Below are 22,006 nucleotides of genomic sequence, written 5' to 3' on the forward strand. Positions count from 1 at the left end.
ATCTTCCAGAAATTATTAAGATCTACATTCGAATCAAATTCCTTATAAAAATGTTGTTTATTAAATTATTTTATGAATTCACATTGACCTGCTTATAATACTTTGATTATTAATGATATGAAGGCATTAAACTTAAAAATGAGTAGTTGTTTGAATTATATACTATTGGTAAAAGCTAAGAGTTTCTCACCAAACAAAAAAGGAAATCCAAAATCCATCAGAAAGTGAGCAGCCTGAATGAATAGAATTGAAAACAAAGGAAAAAAGTTCACAATAATGAAATTTATGAAGCTTGTTCCCATTTGTAACCAAGATCCACTGTTCCTTATTCTTAAAATGATGTGGAACAACATTGAACTGAAAAATATTTCCAGGAAAATGAAGCATGTTTTCAATTCCATTCCCGTTTTAAGGAAAATATATCGCAAAATACAACCTGTGAGAACGATAGATAAAAAAAATTTCAATATATAAATATCATATTTGACCCATTCATATTTTTCACTATTGTTTATCCATCTAGGGTAATCTAAATTATACAAGTTCACGATTCCTGTTAAGCAGAAAAGATTCATTCCAATAATGATCAAACAAACGATAAAGTATTGTAAATATTGTGTAGTATAACTGCTACCGTCAATTTTCACTATCGAATAACAATTTATTAAAAGCATTGAAAATACTGAAAGTACTAAAAGATCCTGAGGAAGAGAAATAATAATCAAAACTGGAATAACTCCCAGAAAAATGGTAAAAATTTTTAATTCTGCTATTTTCATCGAGAAAGGAATCAAGACTAGAGGAATTAATACAATAAGTATCACAAATTTGTAACAATCTTCAATAGGAGGTGTTCCGAAACGAATCATGACAGCTGAAAATGAACAAAGGTTCTGTACTAATATTATAAGATATTGTCCACTTGTTACATGAAAACCTTCCTTATTTATGATAATTTCGAAAAAATAATATAAACTGGATAAATGCCATAGGACACAACCAGTAAGTATCAATAAACTTCCTATTTCTGATGTCGAGTTGAATGAAATAGAAGAAAACAAGGATAAAATTACACAAAGGATGGCCCATGTATGATTCCACGCACCAGAATACTTTGGATTGGTGAAAGGTAAGATGTAAGAAAGGAGAGACATAATAAAAAATGTCACAGAAAAGTACTGGTGTCTATAAAAACCTAATATCAATGATATATAGAAATACAAGAAGAATGCAATCAAAACCAACGGAGGACACGTATAACTTTTATAAAAAAGGCTAAGAAATTTTTTGTAGTTATTCATCAAAAGACAGAAAGAACCTATTGGAAAAGCATAGTAAGCAAAGAAAAATGTTTCAGAGTATACAACAGAGCTGATACAACTGAAGTAAAAAATTACAAGTAGAATGAATTTCTTTGTTATGAAATATTCCTTCTTATTTTCAGGAATTTCTCCTGGAATTATGGAGAATAAATAAAGAATCCAAAACAATACAGCGAGTAATCCTGAAAATATGATGTTATATGTGAAGTATAATTCATCATACTGTATAGCATCCAAAACCATCTGGATTGAATCTCGAATTTTTGTAAAGGTTTCATTTGTAATTGTTCCATTCGTTATTGACATTTCTATGAGTCGATTTTTGATTTTTTGCATAGTCAAATGATTTCGGTAGATCAGAGTTCCTTTTGATAGTCTTCCATTTCTCCTCTCATAAATATAGAAGATTTGATGAAGATTATTCAAGAGTAGTTTATACTTCTCTTCAAGAGAAATATCCAAATAGTCTATTGGAATAATTCCTCTAGAATTGCTGGGAAAATTGATTCCAAGTAAAGCAGAAATTAGTGGTGCTATGTCTATGTTACGCACATTTTTTCTTTTCTGATCTTTGTGAATACCAGCGCCCCAACAAATTAATGGTGAAGCTCTTTCTGTTGGATAATTTGATCCGTGTCCAGCATCTGGTCTCATACCATGATCTGAAGTTACTAGAAAGGTAGTTTTGTTATCTTTAAATATTTTTCCGAATATCTTCGTTATGTTTTTGATGTGTAAGTCCACATTTCTCACTTCTTTTGAATATTTGTGATAATAGTTATGGGCAACTGTATCAAGATTTGGCAAAATCACTGTGAATATGTTGCCTGCATCTGAAAAATGGACCATTTCACTTTTGTTTTTCAGTACAGATGCGAATTTATTTATACTCCATATATCTCCATTATGTACATAAGGAAATTTAGGGTATGAATAAAGTCGTACATTTTTAGTCCTATATCGAGTGAATATATCCTCAATACATTCTGCACCAGCTACACACCAAGTGTTGGTGCTTTGTTCAAAAACGGTATCGTATTTTACTGGATAGTAACTCCATGCATACAAAATGGCTCTGGGATCTTCACGAAAACCTCCTATTACAGCATTAGATCCTATTCTCGACTCTGTAGGTGCAGCACCATAAGAAATGCCCCAAGAACTATTTCTGTCTCTCAGGTCCTTCAAGAATGGAGCAACATTCTCGTTTTCGCCCAGGATTGCTTGAGCCCTCAATCCATCCACTATAATGAGCAAAATTCTCTTGGCTGGCGGATTGTCAGTTGATGTCGTCGAAGGGAGATCAGTTTCGATAATGCTCTGGAAGTATGTGTTCAATACTGCTAAGAACAAGAAGATATGAATGCAGAATGATATCGATATGAGTTGTAACATTTTGAGCTAACTCTTCTAGAAACAATCAAATCTAATTTGACAAATCGTTGACATTGGAGGTTTCATGGAATACTGGATATGCATCTTGTCAAGGCACATAAAATTCGTTATTTTTGTGATCCATAGAAGGAATATATTATGAGTATTTGTCAATTTCAGGAGTTTTTCAGTAATAGACTGTTCCTTTGGCTTTTTTAATATGTAATCATCTATTTTTAACAAGAAGATAAGTTCAACTACTAATACTGGAGTGTATATTAAAAAGTTTTCAATACGAAAATTGAGAAGATAATAAATCAACATCAAAACTCACCTATTGTAAATTGGACTTGGGTAAGTACATCCAGATTGTTGATGGGTGTGGGAATACGTGTTTTCGAAGCTCTCGGAGTTCTGGGTGCTTGGGTATGCCAATTGTTTGATACCACAATGAAGTACTGTCATGTTCTCTGGTTTAACTTCTGTAACAGAATTCGGAATTTGAAATTTATACTTCAGAAAATTAGGGTGAGTTTTCTCTTTTATTTTGTTTATGGAACCGTTAGTAGCAGCGTATGGTTTCAAACGATAAGAACCGACTGACTGACGATTTCCGTATATTCCCGGAAGTAAAAATATACTCTCGAACGGAAAACTTAAAAAACAAAAAATTTAAATTTTCAGAGTAGGTTTCGAATACCATCTCACTTTGATGGAAAGGTGAGTTAATTATTGGAAAAAACTGCAGATTCGTTCGATATGTAACATCCGGTTTTTTTATTCATAATCAGATTATTTATTCAATTTTAGATTCCTGCAATGTATCGTTCACATCTTTTGCCTAGAAAATTTGTCTTAAATTTGAAAAAAATTTTCAGATTTTAGATTTTTGCATGAAATTTTCTGAATTTTGAGCTTCTTTCAAAAGACATACCAATGCTTTTCCTCCGTTAATTAAAAATCTCATTGAACATACAGATTCGATTTCAATGTCAAATTCAGCCATGACCAAAACCTCAAAACTTATTTTGTTTCAAATGGGAACCCATGTTTTATTGATCGTAATCTACCTCAAAAAAGTGTATCCATCCAGCGGTCTTCCTGAATCACCCTGTATAGACTAATCATTGCAAGCTTTGTGCAAAGTTTCGAGTAGATAGCGTTTTTAAAACCATAGAAGCGTATCGAATATCAAAAAAATTACGAAAGCACGGAGGTGAAGTTAAGAGCTTTTGAGCGCTCGTCATTCATGTTCCCTTGGAGATCATACATTAACCTATAAACAGTTCTGTGATCTCTAAGGGTACAATTGGTGTACGAATGGACTATGACTGAAAAGCTCCTGACTTCACGTCAAGGTTTCTTCATTTTATTTCCGTCAATGTTCCGATTATCCTACCTTTCTTTTTATATCGTCCATTCATGAAGAAACTTTTATTTAATTTGGATGGCAACATTGATGCACTCAACAACACACAGAATTGTCACACTAAATTATAGGAACGGAAACGACGTGGTGGAGAGACCAATTATTTTCATTTATTATTAAATTTAGTCCAAGCATATACACGTTTAAGAACATCCGCAATCTACTTATTATGGAACCTTCTGCATAGTTATACTATATTCTTCTGGTATCTACCAGTGAAAATATAGAATGCAACAACTTATATGAAATCGTTGCTCAATCTCTTACATATGCCATGTATGCTTCTCTGGCAAATAATAGGATGAAATTACTTTATTGTTTTAGGGAGAAGTACGTAATAATTTTGACAAAAGTCATTATCTTATGAATTTTGTACTGAAATTGGTTTCAAATAATTAGTTTATAATCAATACTTGAATTGTTCAATTTTACTTTGTCAGCCCGTACGACCATCCAACTCTAAGCATAAAAGATAGCTGGATAGAGATGTCTAAAAATACTGGTGAGTCAACTGATAAGATTTTGCTTAAGGTAATTCTGGCTGCTCGATTAGGTCATTAGGTACCAGTATTTCTCTTCATTCGATAGGTAGCACTATTTAATGAAATGGTAATATTTCCATGGAAACCACAACAAATATTATACCCATTAGAAGGCGATAAATAAAGGAATGCCATAGATAACTATAAGAAAATCAAGTGAAGTACCGGAAATATCCTTAAAATCAAAGGAGGCTGATCCCTTCAAAAGTTGCTAATTTATCTTAAAAATATTCGAGCTTAGATAAGTGAGCACACTATTATTTCTAGACATCTCAGAAGGTACTGACCATTATCCCGGTGGTTGTCAATATGGTAACAATTTTCTCAATTTCTTGAGATCTTTGAGTTTTTGGGCAGTCGTCTGCTCTATCTGTAATTTTCATATTTTGAGCCAAGAATGTTTTCAAACGATGAAGTTTGAGAAACATATGACGAATCCGTCCTCAAATTCGATTCTGTTCGTCCGTCCGTCATAATGTCTCTTGAACGAAAAGTCATAGAAAACTCAAGAAAAATAAAGAAAAAATTACCCTGTATTTCCGTGACCACCAAACAGATGAAATAACGAGTCCAAGCTCCGTGCGTAATTGCAAGCTGATCACATCATCAATACCATAAAAAATTCAAGAAGAATATTGGGAAAACCTAATATTTCTGTGATAACTTATCCAATCGAGTTAAGATTTTGTCTATATATTCAGAATTACAAATTCAATACAATATTTCGAGTTGTTCGCAAAATTAAACCACAAAAAATTCAAGCAGTTCACCAAAATAAAAAATCATAACATTTCTGTAACACCAAATGTACCTCGGTTGAACTTCTGTTTTATGTGTTAAACAGAAACTGTTTATTCATGATGAATTTCAAATAATCTTATCATGAGAACTGCTCATTTAGATAAACTAACTGACAATAATGGCAATTTTTTTAAATGTTTTCTGGGCCTTCAGCTGAGCTATATTATTTCCATTACTATTTTCATTAGGTACTGTTTATTTGTTTTTGTTATCATGTAAAATGGTCGAAATAAATGAATAATTATGAATCACATCTCATATGCAACATAACACTAGAAGTAATAAATCGAATATTTTCTGTATTTAATCGTACCTATTTGGTAGATATATTTTGAAAAACCGAAAATCGCTAATATCTCAAAAATTGCTCATTTGCGGATCCATGTTTATATGAAACTTTTTTCTTATCTTGAGGTCTAGAATTAGCTTCCAAAATATTGAAACTTTGTTTTTTAACACCCGGTATACCCGGTTGGTTATGAGGTCTCCAAGAGCGTAATAGATGCATGCATGAACTAGTGCTCATAAGGTCCTGACTTCAAATCAGTGCTTCCTTAATTTTTTTTCAAAAACCTGTTCTTTATCGGGTTGTTAACTAAAGAAAATAGAATTAAATAAATGATTTATATGGTTTGAAACGGTCAAAAGCGGGTAATATGAAGTTATTTTTTGTGTAGGTTGTACAACCATCGGTGATGACCTATTTATTTCGGTTGGCTACACTGTTCGTTCAATTTTGATAGTTTTCTTTTAGATCTTCCAGTCCGAAGATAGAAAAAAAAACTGATAATTCTATATGCTCCAATGTTTATAATCTCATGTTCATTCGTTGACGCTCGGTTGATCTCAACCGACGGTCAACCATCCTTTATAAAACAGTCCCTTAAAAGGTCTAGTTTCGTTTATTTCAGATACAGTCACCAACGAAGTAATCTATTTTAAATTACGAAATTTTCAAATTGAAATTTCCAAATAAAGTAATCTGCAAGCACATATTACATGATAGTTAATTTTCATCTAACCGATTCCCTCAATTTTAACTGAGTTAATCAACATTTTCTCTGGGACTCCATTGCCTTTCTTCAAAGGCGAAACCTAATCGAAAATATAAACGGTGTTCCAGCCAGTCCCTCAGATGAGTATTTGCGGTAGGCAGATAGGTAGTCAGAACTGGTAATAGAGATGCTTGCTGCGTTGAGAGATCAAACTGTCATATGTTCTTTCTGAAAGCCTATAAAATCCATTTAGTTTTGTAATGTGTTCCCGAGTACATCGCAACGGGGTTCACCGTCTTTCTGTCATCCCTGTAAGTGTTATGATGGCTTGGAAGGGAGACAAGGTCTTTGCGTATCACGTTTATATTTTGTGTTCGGTAACGGAGGTTTTTCAGTTCTCATCTGTACAGCAGGAAAAATCTGTTATTTATATGTACTCACTGGATAAGGTCTGTAAAATGGAATCTTTTAAAATCACAGTTGATTCAAAACATTTAAAGAATGTAGTAATCCTCCGACAATGTATGATACTCTGATACATGGTAGGTATTCCTTAATTGGACGAACAAAAGAAATTGAGAGATTCCTTGAATAATTCAAAGAAAAGTCCGATAAACATTGACCCATGAACGCTTTATTTTCGTGATACAGGGTGTTGATTTTTTTTCTAGTAAATTAATTAGTTTGATCGCTCAAAATCATTTCCTCCTTAATTTCCAAAATTGCAAATATTTGGTTCAATCAGAGCACCCTCAAACAATTTTACAGAACTTCGTGTTTTTCATTCGTATGGCTCTTCCATTATCAAAAATCCAATCAGTTCTTAGAATTATGATGATTGCTCACTCACCATTTGAAGTACTAGTATATGGTTGAGGATATTCAGCTGCTGGTACATATTGCTCTCCATCATCTGTTTCGCAGCTGTTTCCTGTAATGAATATCAATTTTCATGGATGTTATGGTGAAATATTATGTGGAAATAAACTAACTGGTTTTGATCTCAATAAAATTAGAACAACAGCCACACTAGTCTAAAGTGACATTGATGACACAAGAAATTAATTTGTTCCGAAACCATTTCATCTTGTGGTGAAAAGGTGTAGGATAGCTCTCTGTAAATGGTTCCACACGAATTTGATGTTGAACTGACAATCATCTTCGGTTGAATTAGATACTAACTGACAAAGAAACTGCAACACCCAGAAGGAGCTGTTGTTTTTGGTAGAACATAGCATAGCAAGGAGTAAATGATCGAATTTGGAGAAAAAAAGGTTTTTTAATGTGAACAATTTTTGTTACTTAAATATTGTAGTAGTTTTTTGCAAGTTTTTTGATTTTTACAACAAACCAGCTGTTCGAGGAGATCCAAAGTCGATATTTAGTGGTTGTTAAAATGCCTAGAGCACGTGTAAGCGGAATTCATCGCTAGCTAAGTGAATTTGAAAGAGGTAGAATTATTGGAGGTGGACTTGGCCATTTGAGATCGATTTGCGACAACCCGCTCTTTGGCTGATGAGTGGCTAGGAGAACAAGGCCATCCTGTAACTGTCCGAATGGTTTACCGCCGGATAATGTCCTTTGGACTGCAGCATTATCGATCCCATATTGTAACCTCTGAAGGTTGAGCATCGCCGGCAACGATTACAGTGGTGTTGAGAACGTCAACATTGGAATGTGGAATGGCATCAGGTCGTCTTTTCTGAGGAATCTCGATTCTCCTTGGGAAGAACATGATGGCCGAAGAAGGGTTAGACAATGTCGGGCAGAAAGACGTGAACCTCAGTTCAATATTGAGCGTCATGTACACCGGACTTTAGGTGTTATGGTATGGGGTTCTATTGCACATGGAATTAGGTCACCTTTAGTCTTTATTCGAGGTAACATGACAGCGCTGCCTTACCTTCAAGAAATAATAGAGCCATATGTTCTCCTTTACCTTAACCGGCTCGAGAGTACAATATTTCAGCAAAATAATGCCCGACTTCATGTTGCCAGAGTTTAAACTTTTTCAAAGCGACCTATGCGAATCTTTTGCCATGGCCGCCCAGATCCCCCTATCTTTCGGCCATAGACCATGTTTTGGACATCATGGGTAGAAGGCTTCGAAATTTACTCCAGCCTCTACGGACTTTGGCTATTCTGAGACATGAAGTACAGAGTACAGATAGTTTGAGATAGTATCCCTCAAGAAGAAATAGACCATCTTATTGCATCATTGCCGAGATGTGAATAGAAAATCGTAATGGACAAACACATTATTTACAAATTCATTAAAAAAAATGTATACCCTTCGTTTTTTCTCCAAATTCCAATAATTTACTTCTACACCTGCTATCTGTGTTTTACCAAAAAAAAATTAATTTAAACAGCTCCTTCTGGGCGTTGCAGTTTCTTTGTCAATTAGTATATCTTCTCTTTATATCAATTCCCAAAATATTATGAACTCTTAGGATTGTGAAACGTATAGTATAGTGTTTAATTTCTTTTCTCTTCGATTTTATTTCAAATTTGCGAAAAGTTGAAAGAAATCAGTATTGTTGTTATTCTTTTTTTTCCCTGATTTGGTTTAATTAAGCGTCAAATACTTATTCCGTGAGAGGCAAGGTTTTCTAATGAAATGATGCAATTTAAAATTATTATAATGGCAACACTGTGCCATGCCCATGATCAAGGATGACTCTCTCAAAAGATTGATTTCTTGTTAATGGTGTTAATGCTGTTAATGGCTCAAATTTCTATCATGATTTTTTCCGCATAGAACCTGAATGAATGTAAGAATCAACTGAACATAAATTTACGATGATATTTATGGAAACTAAAGGGAAATGTAGTTTACAAAACATCACTATTGAATTTGATATCAATATTACATTTTTAACTATCTACCTATGTTTTTAACCATCAATTAGTACAAGTTAAAAATGCATCATGTGTAATGGCTTATCCATATTCATCACTTCAGAGGATAGAATGGAAATATATATTCGAAATCAAATTGTTGTTCCTCTACATTGAGCGAAATATTGCCATGAGCTGAAGCGAGCATCAGAGTCATCCACCTGTTGTGTTATCAAATATTCAACAATAGTATACGATGGACGGGCGAAACTCCCATGGGAGCCGTTTGCATCGAGTTGTTATGAGGGAGATTAGACTAATGTACCCTAATATGAGCCCCATGAAATATAAATTTCAGATTCTATTATTCAAGAGGATCATTAGAACTCAACAGATTGATCAACGAAAAGTGAATGCGAGCGAGTGTGAGGAGATGATCAGAAAACATGGTATGTAATAATATGTATTTCATTTTTGACTCATTTTGTTCATTCTAGTTATTTATAATACGAGTGCAGAAGCCAGAAGGTATTGATTTCTTTCCACGAGTTCAAAATTCAAAAACGAGCCACGAAGTGGCGAGTTCTTGAATGAACGAGTGATAGGATAAGACTTCTGTACGAGTATTATACATTTTTTTTCTAATTCACTGAATTTTCATTGAAATTAAGGATATATTTCCATAAATGTCGTTTGGTGCTTTTTGCATTGAAATATGTTGAATGAAAGAAGTGTTTTCTGTCACACGAATTTGACAGATAATAGATAAATCCCTGATAGGAGTACCAAAAAATAATAATGAAATATAACAACGAAATCTGTGCTTAGTAGTTTTCTCACATTTCTGTGAAATCTATTAGTAGATTTTGGTAGTTTCAGAAATATCTTTCCAAACTTGGCCAAAATGGCCAAGGGTTTTTTATCAACGCCAGCATCTCCAGCTCCTGTTGAAAGACAATTTTCCTGAAGTACTCTTACAGTTAGAAAAACCCGCAATAGGATAGGCGACAAATCGATAAGATGCCCAATGTGTCTTAGATCCTGGATGGAAAATTATGAAATCAGAAAATCCTGGAGGTTTCTCAATATTAAGAAACTTCAATTCTTGATTATTCTTTATTTTGATTTATTATTTATGATTTATAGTGATTCAATTCATGTTTTTATTAAAAAAAAGTTGATATTTTCAGTTCTTTCATACAATAAGATTAATAAATGAAAGTGTTTTTTGCAAGGTTCCTTCTCATTTCATAATTTTTTAATTGATGTGACACTACACAATGAAACTGCTAAAAATCAAGTAGCTTGATATGATTCAAGTACTTGATGTATAAATAATTGACTTGGCATGAGATTGAAAAACTACTACTTGACTTAAGCTTGACTTGAAATCAAGTCAAGCTCAAGCCGAGTAGCTTGAAAAATCAATCCAAGCCGTGAATCCCTATAATAGTGCAATCGGGTTTTCACATTTAATCTCAATATTTTAATAAGAATGCACAAATATGGGAAAAGCTTGAGAATCATTGACGTGAAGTTGAAAACTTTTTGAAAGAATGTTTATTTTCGCAATATTGACTCCTAATGAGAAAATAACACATACATTTTTTTTGCATCAAGCGCACAAAAACCTTGATCATCAAACATTAGCATAGACTGAATCACCTTCAAACCCAACTTTTTTTTCATGATAACCCCTTTCACTTTTCGGAATGCAGCAAATTCATAATCGATTTCTCTAGTTCAATTTGAGGGATTATGTAAGGAATCTCCCCGGTTGCAAAGTTCATTATTGAAAACCAACGATGCTCCAACAACGTTAACAACTGCGTATACTTCGGGGTGTTTGAGCAGAGGGTCGAAAGTTAAATATCTCGCATTTACTGCCTATTAATTATGAACGAGTTGGAGTATTACTTACCTTCTTGATGCCATGGCTCTCGCCAGTCTGCTGGGAATACTCCTGAAATTGCAGATGTATTTTATTCTCTTGTTACATTCCCTTCATGACTGGTTTTTTCTGATTGAAAAATTGAAAAGGCTGCGAATACTGCACAAAGTTTATTTTCAGATATTCCATAAACATTTTCTATCCACTATTGTTTTGGATCTAGAAACTTTTAAGGAACAGGTTCCTATTTTTAAATTTTTTCTCCGATTTGTTTCATTGGTCTATGATTTTTTGGCGGAGAAGGATCTACCCAATTCTGATGTTTTTCACAAAATTTTCAAAGCATCCTTGAGCATTGTATGGTGTTGTAATATATTATGTAACCTGATGTTTGTCTCTAAGGATTACTGAATGCCAAATCTATCATAAATATTATTGGAAATGGAATAGAATAAATACAGAAAAATATTATCACGTTTTAACCTTCTATGTTATAATTTTATATGTGAATTGCATGCACTGTAGATATAATTTTAGTGTATAGTATATCCAAAGTCACTTGGAGGAAGCCAGAATATTTCGATTATACAAGGGTTGTCTAAGTTTACAGAAATTACTTTGGGGCCAGTGAATTTATTGCCAAATAAAAGCTGGTATTTAGCGGATCGCGGTATCCACTTCAAACGGACATCTGGCAAAGCGTTTTTGTATGGACTAGTTCAAGTGACTTTGGATATACAATACCTAACTATATCAGGAATCCGGATTTTCTGTGTTTCTGAAATGAAGTATTCTTTTGCCATGGAATAATAATATGTTGTTCTCACCTGAATTGAAACATTTGTAATGTTCCGGATGAAGTTGATACGGAGGTGAAGAAATCGATGTTCCAAAGAGGCAACCCTGGAATAATAAAATGATATCTAAAAATAATTTGATGGAAATTCCATTGAGTTGCTAATGTATCACTTTTTGGAATTATTCCTTGAACCAAGGACTCGAATTATTGGAATTACCAAATAAAGTAGTACTTAAGTATACTTATATTAACTTTATAGATTTAATTTCTCATAAATGAAGAAAAACTATGAACTGATTTATTTCGATAGTCCACATACCTACAAATAATATTCGTTTCTCTATTTCAGTATCGTAATGAGATCATTACAGCTTTTAAATCAGTGCTGTACTGAACTCATTACAGCATCGTTATCAAGTTATATTTTTCGTTTTGTGGTTGTCTCTACTGCCTTCCAATCCTATCAAATTTCAACAAACGTCAATAATTGTCAACATAATATATAATTTGGATATAGTGAAATGATTTGCAGCATTATTCGCAATTTCTCTTAATTCAGATGGTGTTAAATCGATTTCGTCACACATAATTCATGAATTTGATGCGTAATTTTAAATTATTTGAAAATTCAAAACGTACGATTCAAATTCCGTAATCTGTCAATTTTCGTAACTGCCAAGATACAATACAAAATTCACTAGGATGTATAATATGAATTTTTCAATGAATTTCGACAATATTCCACAAAACTTGACTGAAATAGAGAAAATATCTTTCAATACTCGTTGCAGAAGGCAATTCCAACACTCTTGCGTTCGAATTTCGCATTCGTGTTGGAATAGGAGACCATTTTGCAAATTGTTTTAGAATATACTATTATCAGCCAAAATCTGAATATAAATGAAATACAACATTGCAAAAAAAAGATGAATGGAAAACAACTTAGGGACCCGTCAACGCAGCCACCAAAAGCCATTAAATAAAATTGAAAAAAAAAAGGTTTTGCGTATTGGATAATATTTCCTCAGAAGTAAGAACCTTTCATCTTTTCGTTTGAAATTGTAATAAATGAATTTTAAAAATTTATTAGGATTATTTTAGATAAAAGTGCAGGTACATGAAAAAGACCTCTGAAAATGCTTCTTTATATCCTCAATAGCGTAGGCAAAACAAGTCCAAGCGTCGAGCAACCTGCACAATAGTGTAGTTACCAGAAGTGTAACAAGAGTTGTTAGAGCGATAAAGTCGAAAGGATAGCAAATGAAAGTATTATTATAATTATCTGAATCTGATGACAGGCTACAAGGAAAAACAACAAAAAATGTTGAGAAAGCTTAAGCTGGAAATCGAGTCTCCAGGAATGAATGCAATGCCTTTCAATGAAGAGGAAGAAAAAATATGAAATATTTTTCAGTTTCAGACATTTGCAGACTATCTCAGGTTTGAGTTTCACACAGAGAATAAGCAATATTTTCGATGGATCATTAGTTTTCGAGGTGTGATGAATAAAGACCTTTTCAACATATAACTGAGTTTCCTTCAATTGGATTACCTTTGTTACATCCACCCTATATTATAATTGAATGAACAATGTCATTATCGTATCCATGGGGGTTTGACTGTAGGAGATTTTTCAATCTTTATTCTATTGCAGTAGTATGATGACAATATTGCATCAACACAAGTCTATAACTAACATATAACACGTTATGAAGTAAGTCAAATACTTCAATATCTGCTAATAAATATCGTGATTAATAGTATATTATTCAACGAGCGGTAATGTAGGTCATAACTCACGCAGATGAAGTTTGCAGCACGAGCCGCAGGCGAGTGCTGTAATTCATCAAGTGAGTTATGACCATTACCGCAAGTTGAATACTATACTTTATCTACGACTACATCAATAAATACTAAGAAAAAAATACATACTTAGAATATAGACAGAAGGAACGGGAAATAAACATATGTGCTCGATCCCGACTACAAGAGAGATGGAAACTTAGTGTCACCAATCACAATCGAACTAGCTTCGGCTAGCTCAAGTCCAGTACAGAGTACAGACATAGTACTATATTGAAAACCCTTAATAGTTGCATATAAAAATGCATTAAAATATACCAAAAAACATTCCCTGTAAACGACGACTTAATGACCTTACTGCTACAAACTCCTTTATATTTTTTTCGGGCAAGTAATTCTGTATGGTAACTTTAGCTGTTTGTCTTTTGGAAATGTATAGGTATACATTTCCAAAAGACAAACAGTTGATATCTAATTATTGTGAATGTTTTGCTGAAAACGATTAATTCAGATAGTGAAGATGAAATATTATATAGGTATATAATATTTCATCTTCACTATCTGAATTAATCGTTTTCAGCAAAACATTCACAATAATTAGATATCAACTTAATTTGAAAACGTCAAAATTATTAAAGTGACATTCCCTCGGACATGCCTCCCCTCAATAACAATAATGGAATGTTCCCTTTCGGCCAATCGAATAGAAGCAGAGAAGTATAGAAGCACAGATCCATATTTTCGATTTATTATAGTGAGTTATAGCAGTGAGTTATTGTAACTCACGATGTTTGTTAATATATACTATTAAGTGCCCAAAAGCAGTTGAATAATGAATATATAATTCAATAGGAGTAGATAAAATAATTTTTTCTCAAGTAAGAACAAAAACAATATTCCATTTTTGAAAGGAAGTTTCTTGATGTGCCAAGCGTAATCGTCACGTAAGGGAAAGGTGTTATGCTTCTCACCCTTTTTTTGTCAGCAGCTAATATTTTGTGCGACCAATTGTATGAAGAAAACGATCTTAGTGCATAGCCTCTTGCTTTATCATGGCATACTACATACTACACTTGCCTGATCCTCTAAACTTGTTAGGAAAAATTCAAATGAACATACAAGGTGTTTCGAACTCAATGTCAAATCCGGTCTTGAAAAAAAATTTTAAAACTCTTTTTTTCAAAATAAGAACACATTTTTTTTATTGGTCAGGTGGTATCTCAAGAAAAATTTGTGTATAAGTGTGATACTTAAAAGTGATATAAAATGCTTATTTCCTGAGATATAGGGCAAAATCCAAGAATTTATCTATCGCAACAAAGATTTACTATAAAATTTCAAGTTTTTATCTCGAGTCTTTCTTTGTTAAAAAGTGTTTTTTTTTTTGGAGGATCCATAATATCAGTATAAAATTGATCCCCCTGTAGAACCCCATAAGTGATTACTGCGATAAGATGGCCTTCCTGACATTTCGCAAAGTTGAGGTGAAAGCTTGAATACATAGGGTGAAACAAAGGACAAAGAATGCACGGCGGGTGTTTGTTCAAGTCATCTAGCGGTCATTACAGTAATTGGCATTACTGAACCACTGTTAGACAGTGCCTGCTAGCGATTGCCCTATAGAAGACGACATGCTTTTATCTCTATTCACTATACGGAGTGTTCGTTTGATAGCTAACTCAGCGCTATAATTTTGTTTATTGTTTATATCTATCAAGCAGGAACCTAATCTATTTATTTAATGGATTCGAAGCTTACTTGATGAAAATTCATTATAGTTTAATCAATAAAATAAACCACTAATCCTTAAATGTTTGCGACAATTGTTTCGCCAGCTCTGTGGCTTCATCAGGTTAAATTTTCACAGTCGACAGTTGATTTCATCACTAATCTTCTAGTTCTTTTAGAATATCAGATCTCAGAAGCTTAGAAATTTGGGCAAGTAGGCTTTATGTGAACTGACTGTGTTCTGTTTAAGCTTTCTTATTGGGCTGTGTGAGTCCGCTAGAGACCTAAGGAGACTCAATAAAGGGTTTCTACTCTTTTTCTCTCCCAAACAACTAGATGCTAGATCAGTTGAGCACAGAAAAACTCAAAGAATGGATATTTGACGGCACACAAAGACAATTAATTAAGGATCCTGCCTTTACAAATTCAATGAATCAAGTTGCACGAGAAGCTTGGATATCATTTGTTGCAGTTGTAGAAAATTTTCTAGGCAAACATAAAGCTCAAAATTATGTTGAAATGGTTAACAAGATGCTTAATAGTTTCAAATCCTTAGGATGCAATATGAGTATTAAAGTACACTATCAACACAACCACTTAGATCGTTTTCCAGAAAATTTAGGAGTCATGAATGAGGAACAAGGTGAAAGAATTCACCAAGGTATTAAAGTTATGGAGGACCGCTACCAAGGAAGACGGGACATGTACATAATGGCATATTACTGCTGAAGTTTAAAAAGGGACTGTTTGAAAAATCATTCAAGAATGTCGCGGAAAAGAAGCTTTCGAAGTGTTGAGTGACTTTTTGATTTCTTCAATGTTTTTTTTTGTTTGTAAGTACGACATAATATTGTATTATGTATAACTAAAATAAAAATTTCCTATCTACTATTGTTTACGACACTTACGGATTTGCGTTAAAATAATGTAATTTATATTTCTCTTAAATTATATTCCTCAAAAATTTGAACTCCTAGGTAAAAATGAATACTTTATTTGTATTCAGGACATTAAATTGATATAGAATCAGCTCAAAAAACCTCGACACCAAAACAGCTGTTTCCCTGTGCTATAGATATGATTAGGCAGAAATCTACTACTTGGATGTAAAATAGAGGTTCCAATGTTCATGCGAAATTTCGTGAAAAATTACATGAATACGAATTTAAATAACATCGCAAATGAGCCCAACTTCTCTCATCAATGCATTCCTTAGTTTTTGTTCGAAATCTATATATTTCTACAATTACAGCGTCTTACAAAACTAGATGTTATGTGGGCAGAAGTTTTGTCGTATAATAATGTTATACAATATAATTTTTTTCAACCGATATGCATTTTGCTTTATTATATCGACAAGGTAGCTAAAGTTTCGATTAAGAATTGTTCCATATTGTATCGAAATATCCCTTCGTCACCAATACAGCTAACGCATTTGTGTCTATCAAATGAATGGAGGGTGGTGTTGTATTTCATTGTTTGGTTTTCCCGAATGTCAACCCTCTGTTTGAACAAGTTTTCCAGACATTTAATTAGGTAATTGATCTTTCCATGAGTTAGGTGAGACTTTTATTGTTCGAAGGCCGAAGTAACTTTCAAACAAATTGGTTCTGAATTCACTTTGAGGCTGTCGTCAAAAATCGGGCTATTTTTAAGATGATTGATTGAAATCATGTAAGATATTTACCTTTTGTAGGATCGTTGGCGGTGTTATTTATTGCTGAGTAGACACCTGATGACACCCGATCCATCAATTTTTATAATTTATGTCGGTTTTCTCATGTCATCGTAGAGAAGTATGATTGAGGACTTGTGGATTCGGAAAATATATTTACCAGAAAAATAAAAAGTTGCAATCTAGTAGGTAGCTTTTCAACACCGAATGCCGTAATCGAATGAATGCTAGTATGTAACAATTGTTTATTATCTCTTATTCTTCTTCTCCGGCTCTTAGCTTTATATTTCATAATTTTTTTCAGGAATATTCTGATGTCAAATGAATATTCTAGGAGATTTAGCCTAGGATAAAACATTTATAATACAAAGATTTTCTGAAAAACGTTAAATACAAAAAAAAGTTTACTGTTTATATCAGTTGATTTTAAATATTTTCTTTTGGGTTAACAATTGATAGTAATGTGCTGAAAGTGACTATTGCACTTTCTCACAGTGGTCTTAGAGAGCTGGGTTGAATCACATTGAGTAAAAGAGAGTATTGCATACAGATCGACAAAATTAATATTTTCAATGTTGATGAATATCAACAGCAGATAGTTTGATTTCAACAGAAAAGGTTCGACTCACTGATGAAAAATCCGTCCCAAAATTCGATTCTGTCTTATAACTATCCAATGGAAAAACCAATTTTTAAGTTTTCAAGATAGATATTTCCCATGTCGCGGAATCGTTCGTTAATAATGCCTAATAAGATTAAGGGTTCCGAAAAAAATTTCCATTCGATATTTTTATTATTATTTACTTGTTAATTTCAAAACTGCAGATTCGATTTAAATTGAAATTCGCATTTGAATGTGAAAAACAATTTCAAGCTTCGTCTGAAATTTTACGTTAACATCGTAACTACAAAAACGTAGATAAAATTCAAGAAGAATATAAAAAAAATTCCAAATAATTCTGTAATCATAAAACCGCCGGAATTGAGATTTTGGATGTAACAATTTCATCCTCAGTGCAAAATTTCAAGCTGACAACATTATCGAAACCATAGAACATTCAGAGAGCATATAAGAAAAGAAATACATATTATTTCAGTGACTACAGAACCGATTTGGAATGAAATTTTGCGTGTATATTCAGAATCACAGTTTCAATCTTCCTAGAAAATTACGTTTTCAAAATCCAATCAGGAACATATAAAATTCGAGTAGGATATCGCCTACCACTAATATGGTATGATGAACTTGAAATAAGTTCAAAACTGTTACACAATAACCAATATTTTGGAGTGAAAAGATGGGAAGTATCAAACTAGATTTTAAAAAAACAGCAATTTCTAAATGAATGCAAAATTTCATGCTGATTGCGTCATTAAAATTGAAGAAAATTCAAGCAAATTGTCGACAAAAAATTAGAGAAGCATGTGGAGTGAGAAGTTTTTGAGCGCTTGTTCATTCAGTGCCCATTTCTTGGACACCAGATATTTACCTATTTACATGAGGTAGCCAAGTGTGCGATTGGCGCTCAAATGAACGAACGTTCAAAAGCCTCTCACTTCACGCCAGTGCTTTCATCTTTTTTGGGTGAAATAAGTCTTGCAAGAGTCTTATTTTAGGTCAAATAGTCCAATAAAAATCATTTTTCAATTTATTCATTCATTTATGTTGAATATGAAGTAGATAACTCTAAGGATAGTTCCAATCAATTTTATTTTTCGAATCAATTGAAAGGTTATATGCGAAAACACGTTTTCTGTAATTATTGATAATTCAACTTTCAGAGTTTAAATTCCTTCTTCCTTCTTCTCGGGTGTCATAAAATTATTTTCGAAGTGCGGGAATAGATTCTCGTCTGAAAATTGTCCAATTTCCTCATTAGCGCCCCGCATTTACGTTGAGATTATTCGATTTTGTTGCCGTCGCCACAAAATCAATCTGAAGTGTGCAGAAAAGAGCATATTTTTCCTTCAATACCTACCTTAAGATTCAATATTTGGAATTCATCGAGGGGAAGGGGACGACCTGATGTGGTTGGGATTATTATTTTCAATGACAAACTTTTGAAATCGTGAATCAACATTTCTTGAAAGATAACAAACAAGGACTCTAGTCTAGGAAATATTAAAACTATTTGAAAAATTGAGGATATGAGATATTATATTTAAACCTTCTATTGCTATGAAAATATACCTTCATATAAAATTTTTCAGAGCCAACTCTTCAGTTCATAAGTTATCGAAATTAGAACGAATAACTTCGGATTCCTACAATGTGATATTTTTCCTAAAATTATTTTTGGACAAGCTGGGGTATTCTATGATATTCAGTTTTATCAATACAATACCGTCTATGATATATACCTACCTAATCTTTGTTTAAATTTCTTCAGTCTTAAGCTTAATGAATGTTTAATATTTTCTTCATGCTTGAAATAATTTTTGAAACAGAAAACATTCACTGTGATGAAAATTTTGTGAATACTGAGAATTCAGAATAACCTAAGAATGAAGATAACTTCACATTCGAAGAAAGACGGTGAGAAAAATATCGTGAATTTCGAGAATTTTTCAGTTGGTATTTTTTTTCATTGCTCCTTGCTTATGAATAATTCTCTTAAAAGATGAACACTCAAAAGTCACTTCATATACGATATTTCAATCACCTAACTTTTTTTGTGCGTTGTTTAGTCTAATGTTTTAAACGATAATATCACACCTTGACTCATTTTCAAATAATATTCAAATGAATATGAAGTTTTTCCAGTTCACTTGGAAATAATATTCAATTGTAGTTGTAGCTCGAGTTGTAGTAACCACACTCTTATCAACGTAACCTTTGTAAGCGTTTCTAAAATGTTGACATCTTCAGAAACAAAACTTTGGTGACATTTGTTTTTGAAGATCTTTGCGGAAACGTTCGTTAGACGCTCGAATTGATTCTGTGGCACTGAATGTGGCTACCACAACTTCATTGGGACATTCAATTGAGCGCTAATAAAATTGCATGTTATGTCGAAATAACCAATCTTAAATTGAAATACCTACTCTAGTCCGGATAGGAGCTGAACCAATAAGCAAGTTATCAACTTGAAAGATTGTCAGAACTATATCATATTTTCTGAATTGAATAACCACAGAACTTCACATTTTGAAAAAAAATATCAAGGAATGTATGAAATGAAAGTATCCATTAAAAAGGAAAAAAAATATGCAGCATTTGGTGAATTTTTCTCAAATTTTTCGAGTCATCTTTCAAGGCTTGATACTTTTATTTTTCGAACTATTCAATTTTGGTAAAAAAATAAAACAGTCTACATATTAGTATGATTATGATGGAATTAGTTATTGTTTTAGTTGAGATTGGATAAGTATATGAGTATTGGTCCTAAAAAGTGATTGATAATTCCCTATGAAATTCTGCAGCAATATATATCTCGAATTTGAAATGAGAAAATCATGAACTCATGGAAAAATAACACATATATGAAAAAAATACATCAACTTACCAGTCTACCCAATTCACTCACAACTGTTGGAACTTCTTGATCTTGAGGATTCATTCTAGGAGTTGGAACCATTCATCTCAACACTTTTCATTAAAAAAAAAAACTTCAATCACAATCTGGGCTGGATGTGTCGATGAGAAAAATCATCACCGGTAACCTTCGAAGACGGTGGCAGGAAATGTGGTGAAATCTGAAAAGTCCCGAGCAAACCCCGATTACCAGCCACCAACGGGGGAGGGAATTGAAGACACGCCTGATGTTGATGTTAACCGCCCCCATCGTTGGCGGCTTACGTGAATACCTACAGGGTTTGTATCATTAGTGCACATGTTTCTTTAATTCGATTCCTACTAGGGATTTTCCGGTTCTGCATCCAGAATCCTCAGAGGAACCTTATAGAATATGGGGCAGGTAGATGCGATAACTGGAAAAATGTTTTTTTTGAGCGCTTGCTCCCCGCACAGATCGCTCTATTATTTCGTTGAAATGTCTGTTATTTTCGACTTTTGAGCTGGGAATAATCTTAGACGAAAACGATTGACTCACTGATGACGAATCAGTCTTCAAATTCTAATCTGTACGATATCATGATAACTCTAAAACTATAAAAAACTAGAAGCTTGAAAATTTAAGGGTACGTTTGGATCTCAAATCCCTCAGTTGAGCTCATCAATGGGCAACATCTTAGGGTTCCGCATATTTATTGGAAATTTTGTTTTCCTGATGATTCGGATGTGAAATACCAATTTCAAGAGAAAATCCAGGAAGCAAATGAAAAAATTTATCAATATTCCCGTGACCACAAAACGAAACTGACGGAATCGAGTATCGTGTAAAATTTCAGCCTGATAACTTTAGCTGAACTATAGTGAATATCGGGAAATAAATAATCAATATTTCCAGTACAACGATTCAATCCGGTTAAGATTTTGCGTGTACCTTATACAGGTTCGAAAAATAGGTACATTAAAAAAGATTTTAAGTTATTCGAGAGTATATGCATGGTCCAGTAGATCAGAGCTACAATCAAAACATCTGCATGCTATGAAATCGAATAAGTGAAAATGAACACAGAGGAAATTATATGTGTTTTTCATCATCGCGAATAAAAAGGAATATAATTGATGTAATTTTTTTGATCCGTTATGGTCTCATAACCCATGCCAAGATTGAAGTCATTGACTATCAGCCGCAGTGTGAGCATCCCCACTTAGCCATTGAAAGATAATACTCGTTTATTCGATATCATATCATCCAGATGTTTTGATTCTTCTTAATTCACTGTTGTCGTGCTCAATTG

General features: G+C 33.1%; 2 protein-coding genes across 4 annotated transcripts in view; both read right to left on the minus strand.

Annotated features, from left to right (window-relative positions):
* The window catches only part of LOC123674888 (ETS translocation variant 4), a 31,095-nt gene extending 10,093 nt beyond the window's left edge, over positions 1-21,002 (minus strand). The window contains exons 1-5 of one of the 2 annotated variants that reach the window (XM_045610030.1): positions 20,707-21,002; positions 12,023-12,098; positions 11,226-11,267; positions 7,314-7,394; positions 3,031-3,178 (exon numbers count right to left, since the gene is read on the minus strand). In XM_045610030.1, coding sequence (XP_045465986.1) covers positions 3,031-3,178; positions 7,314-7,394; positions 11,226-11,267; positions 12,023-12,098; positions 20,707-20,778 — 419 coding nt within the window. In that variant the 5' untranslated portion in view covers positions 20,779-21,002. Of the gene's footprint in view, positions 1-3,030; positions 3,179-4,095; positions 4,217-7,313; positions 7,395-11,225; positions 11,268-12,022; positions 12,099-20,706 lie in introns of those variants that run through there. The other variant, XM_045610031.1, reaches the window with a different exon arrangement.
* LOC123674887 (GPI ethanolamine phosphate transferase 1-like) lies at positions 39-2,765 on the minus strand. Of its 2 annotated transcripts, none has more exons than XM_045610028.1 (2): positions 2,268-2,393; positions 39-2,155 (listed from the first exon to the last, which is right to left on the minus strand). In XM_045610028.1, the coding sequence occupies exon 2, from the start codon at positions 1,974-1,976 to the stop codon at positions 156-158; it is 1,821 nt and encodes a 606-aa protein (XP_045465984.1). In that variant the 5' UTR covers positions 1,977-2,155; positions 2,268-2,393; the 3' UTR covers positions 39-155. The 2 variants fall into 2 exon arrangements, with proteins under 2 accessions (XP_045465984.1, XP_045465985.1); XM_045610029.1 differs by having other exon boundaries at positions 2,015-2,155; positions 2,268-2,765.
* Positions 21,003-22,006: the final 1,004 nt, after the last annotated feature.

The sequence above is a fragment of the Harmonia axyridis genome, chromosome 3, assembly GCF_914767665.1.
Source record: "Harmonia axyridis chromosome 3, icHarAxyr1.1, whole genome shotgun sequence".
Lineage (NCBI taxonomy): Eukaryota > Metazoa > Arthropoda > Insecta > Coleoptera > Coccinellidae > Harmonia > Harmonia axyridis.

Excerpts from the sequence above, each read along its gene's own strand:
- LOC123674887 (XM_045610028.1), bottom strand. The coding sequence starts at position 1,976 with ATGAGACCAGATGCTGGACACGGATCAAATTATCCAACAGAAAGAGCT.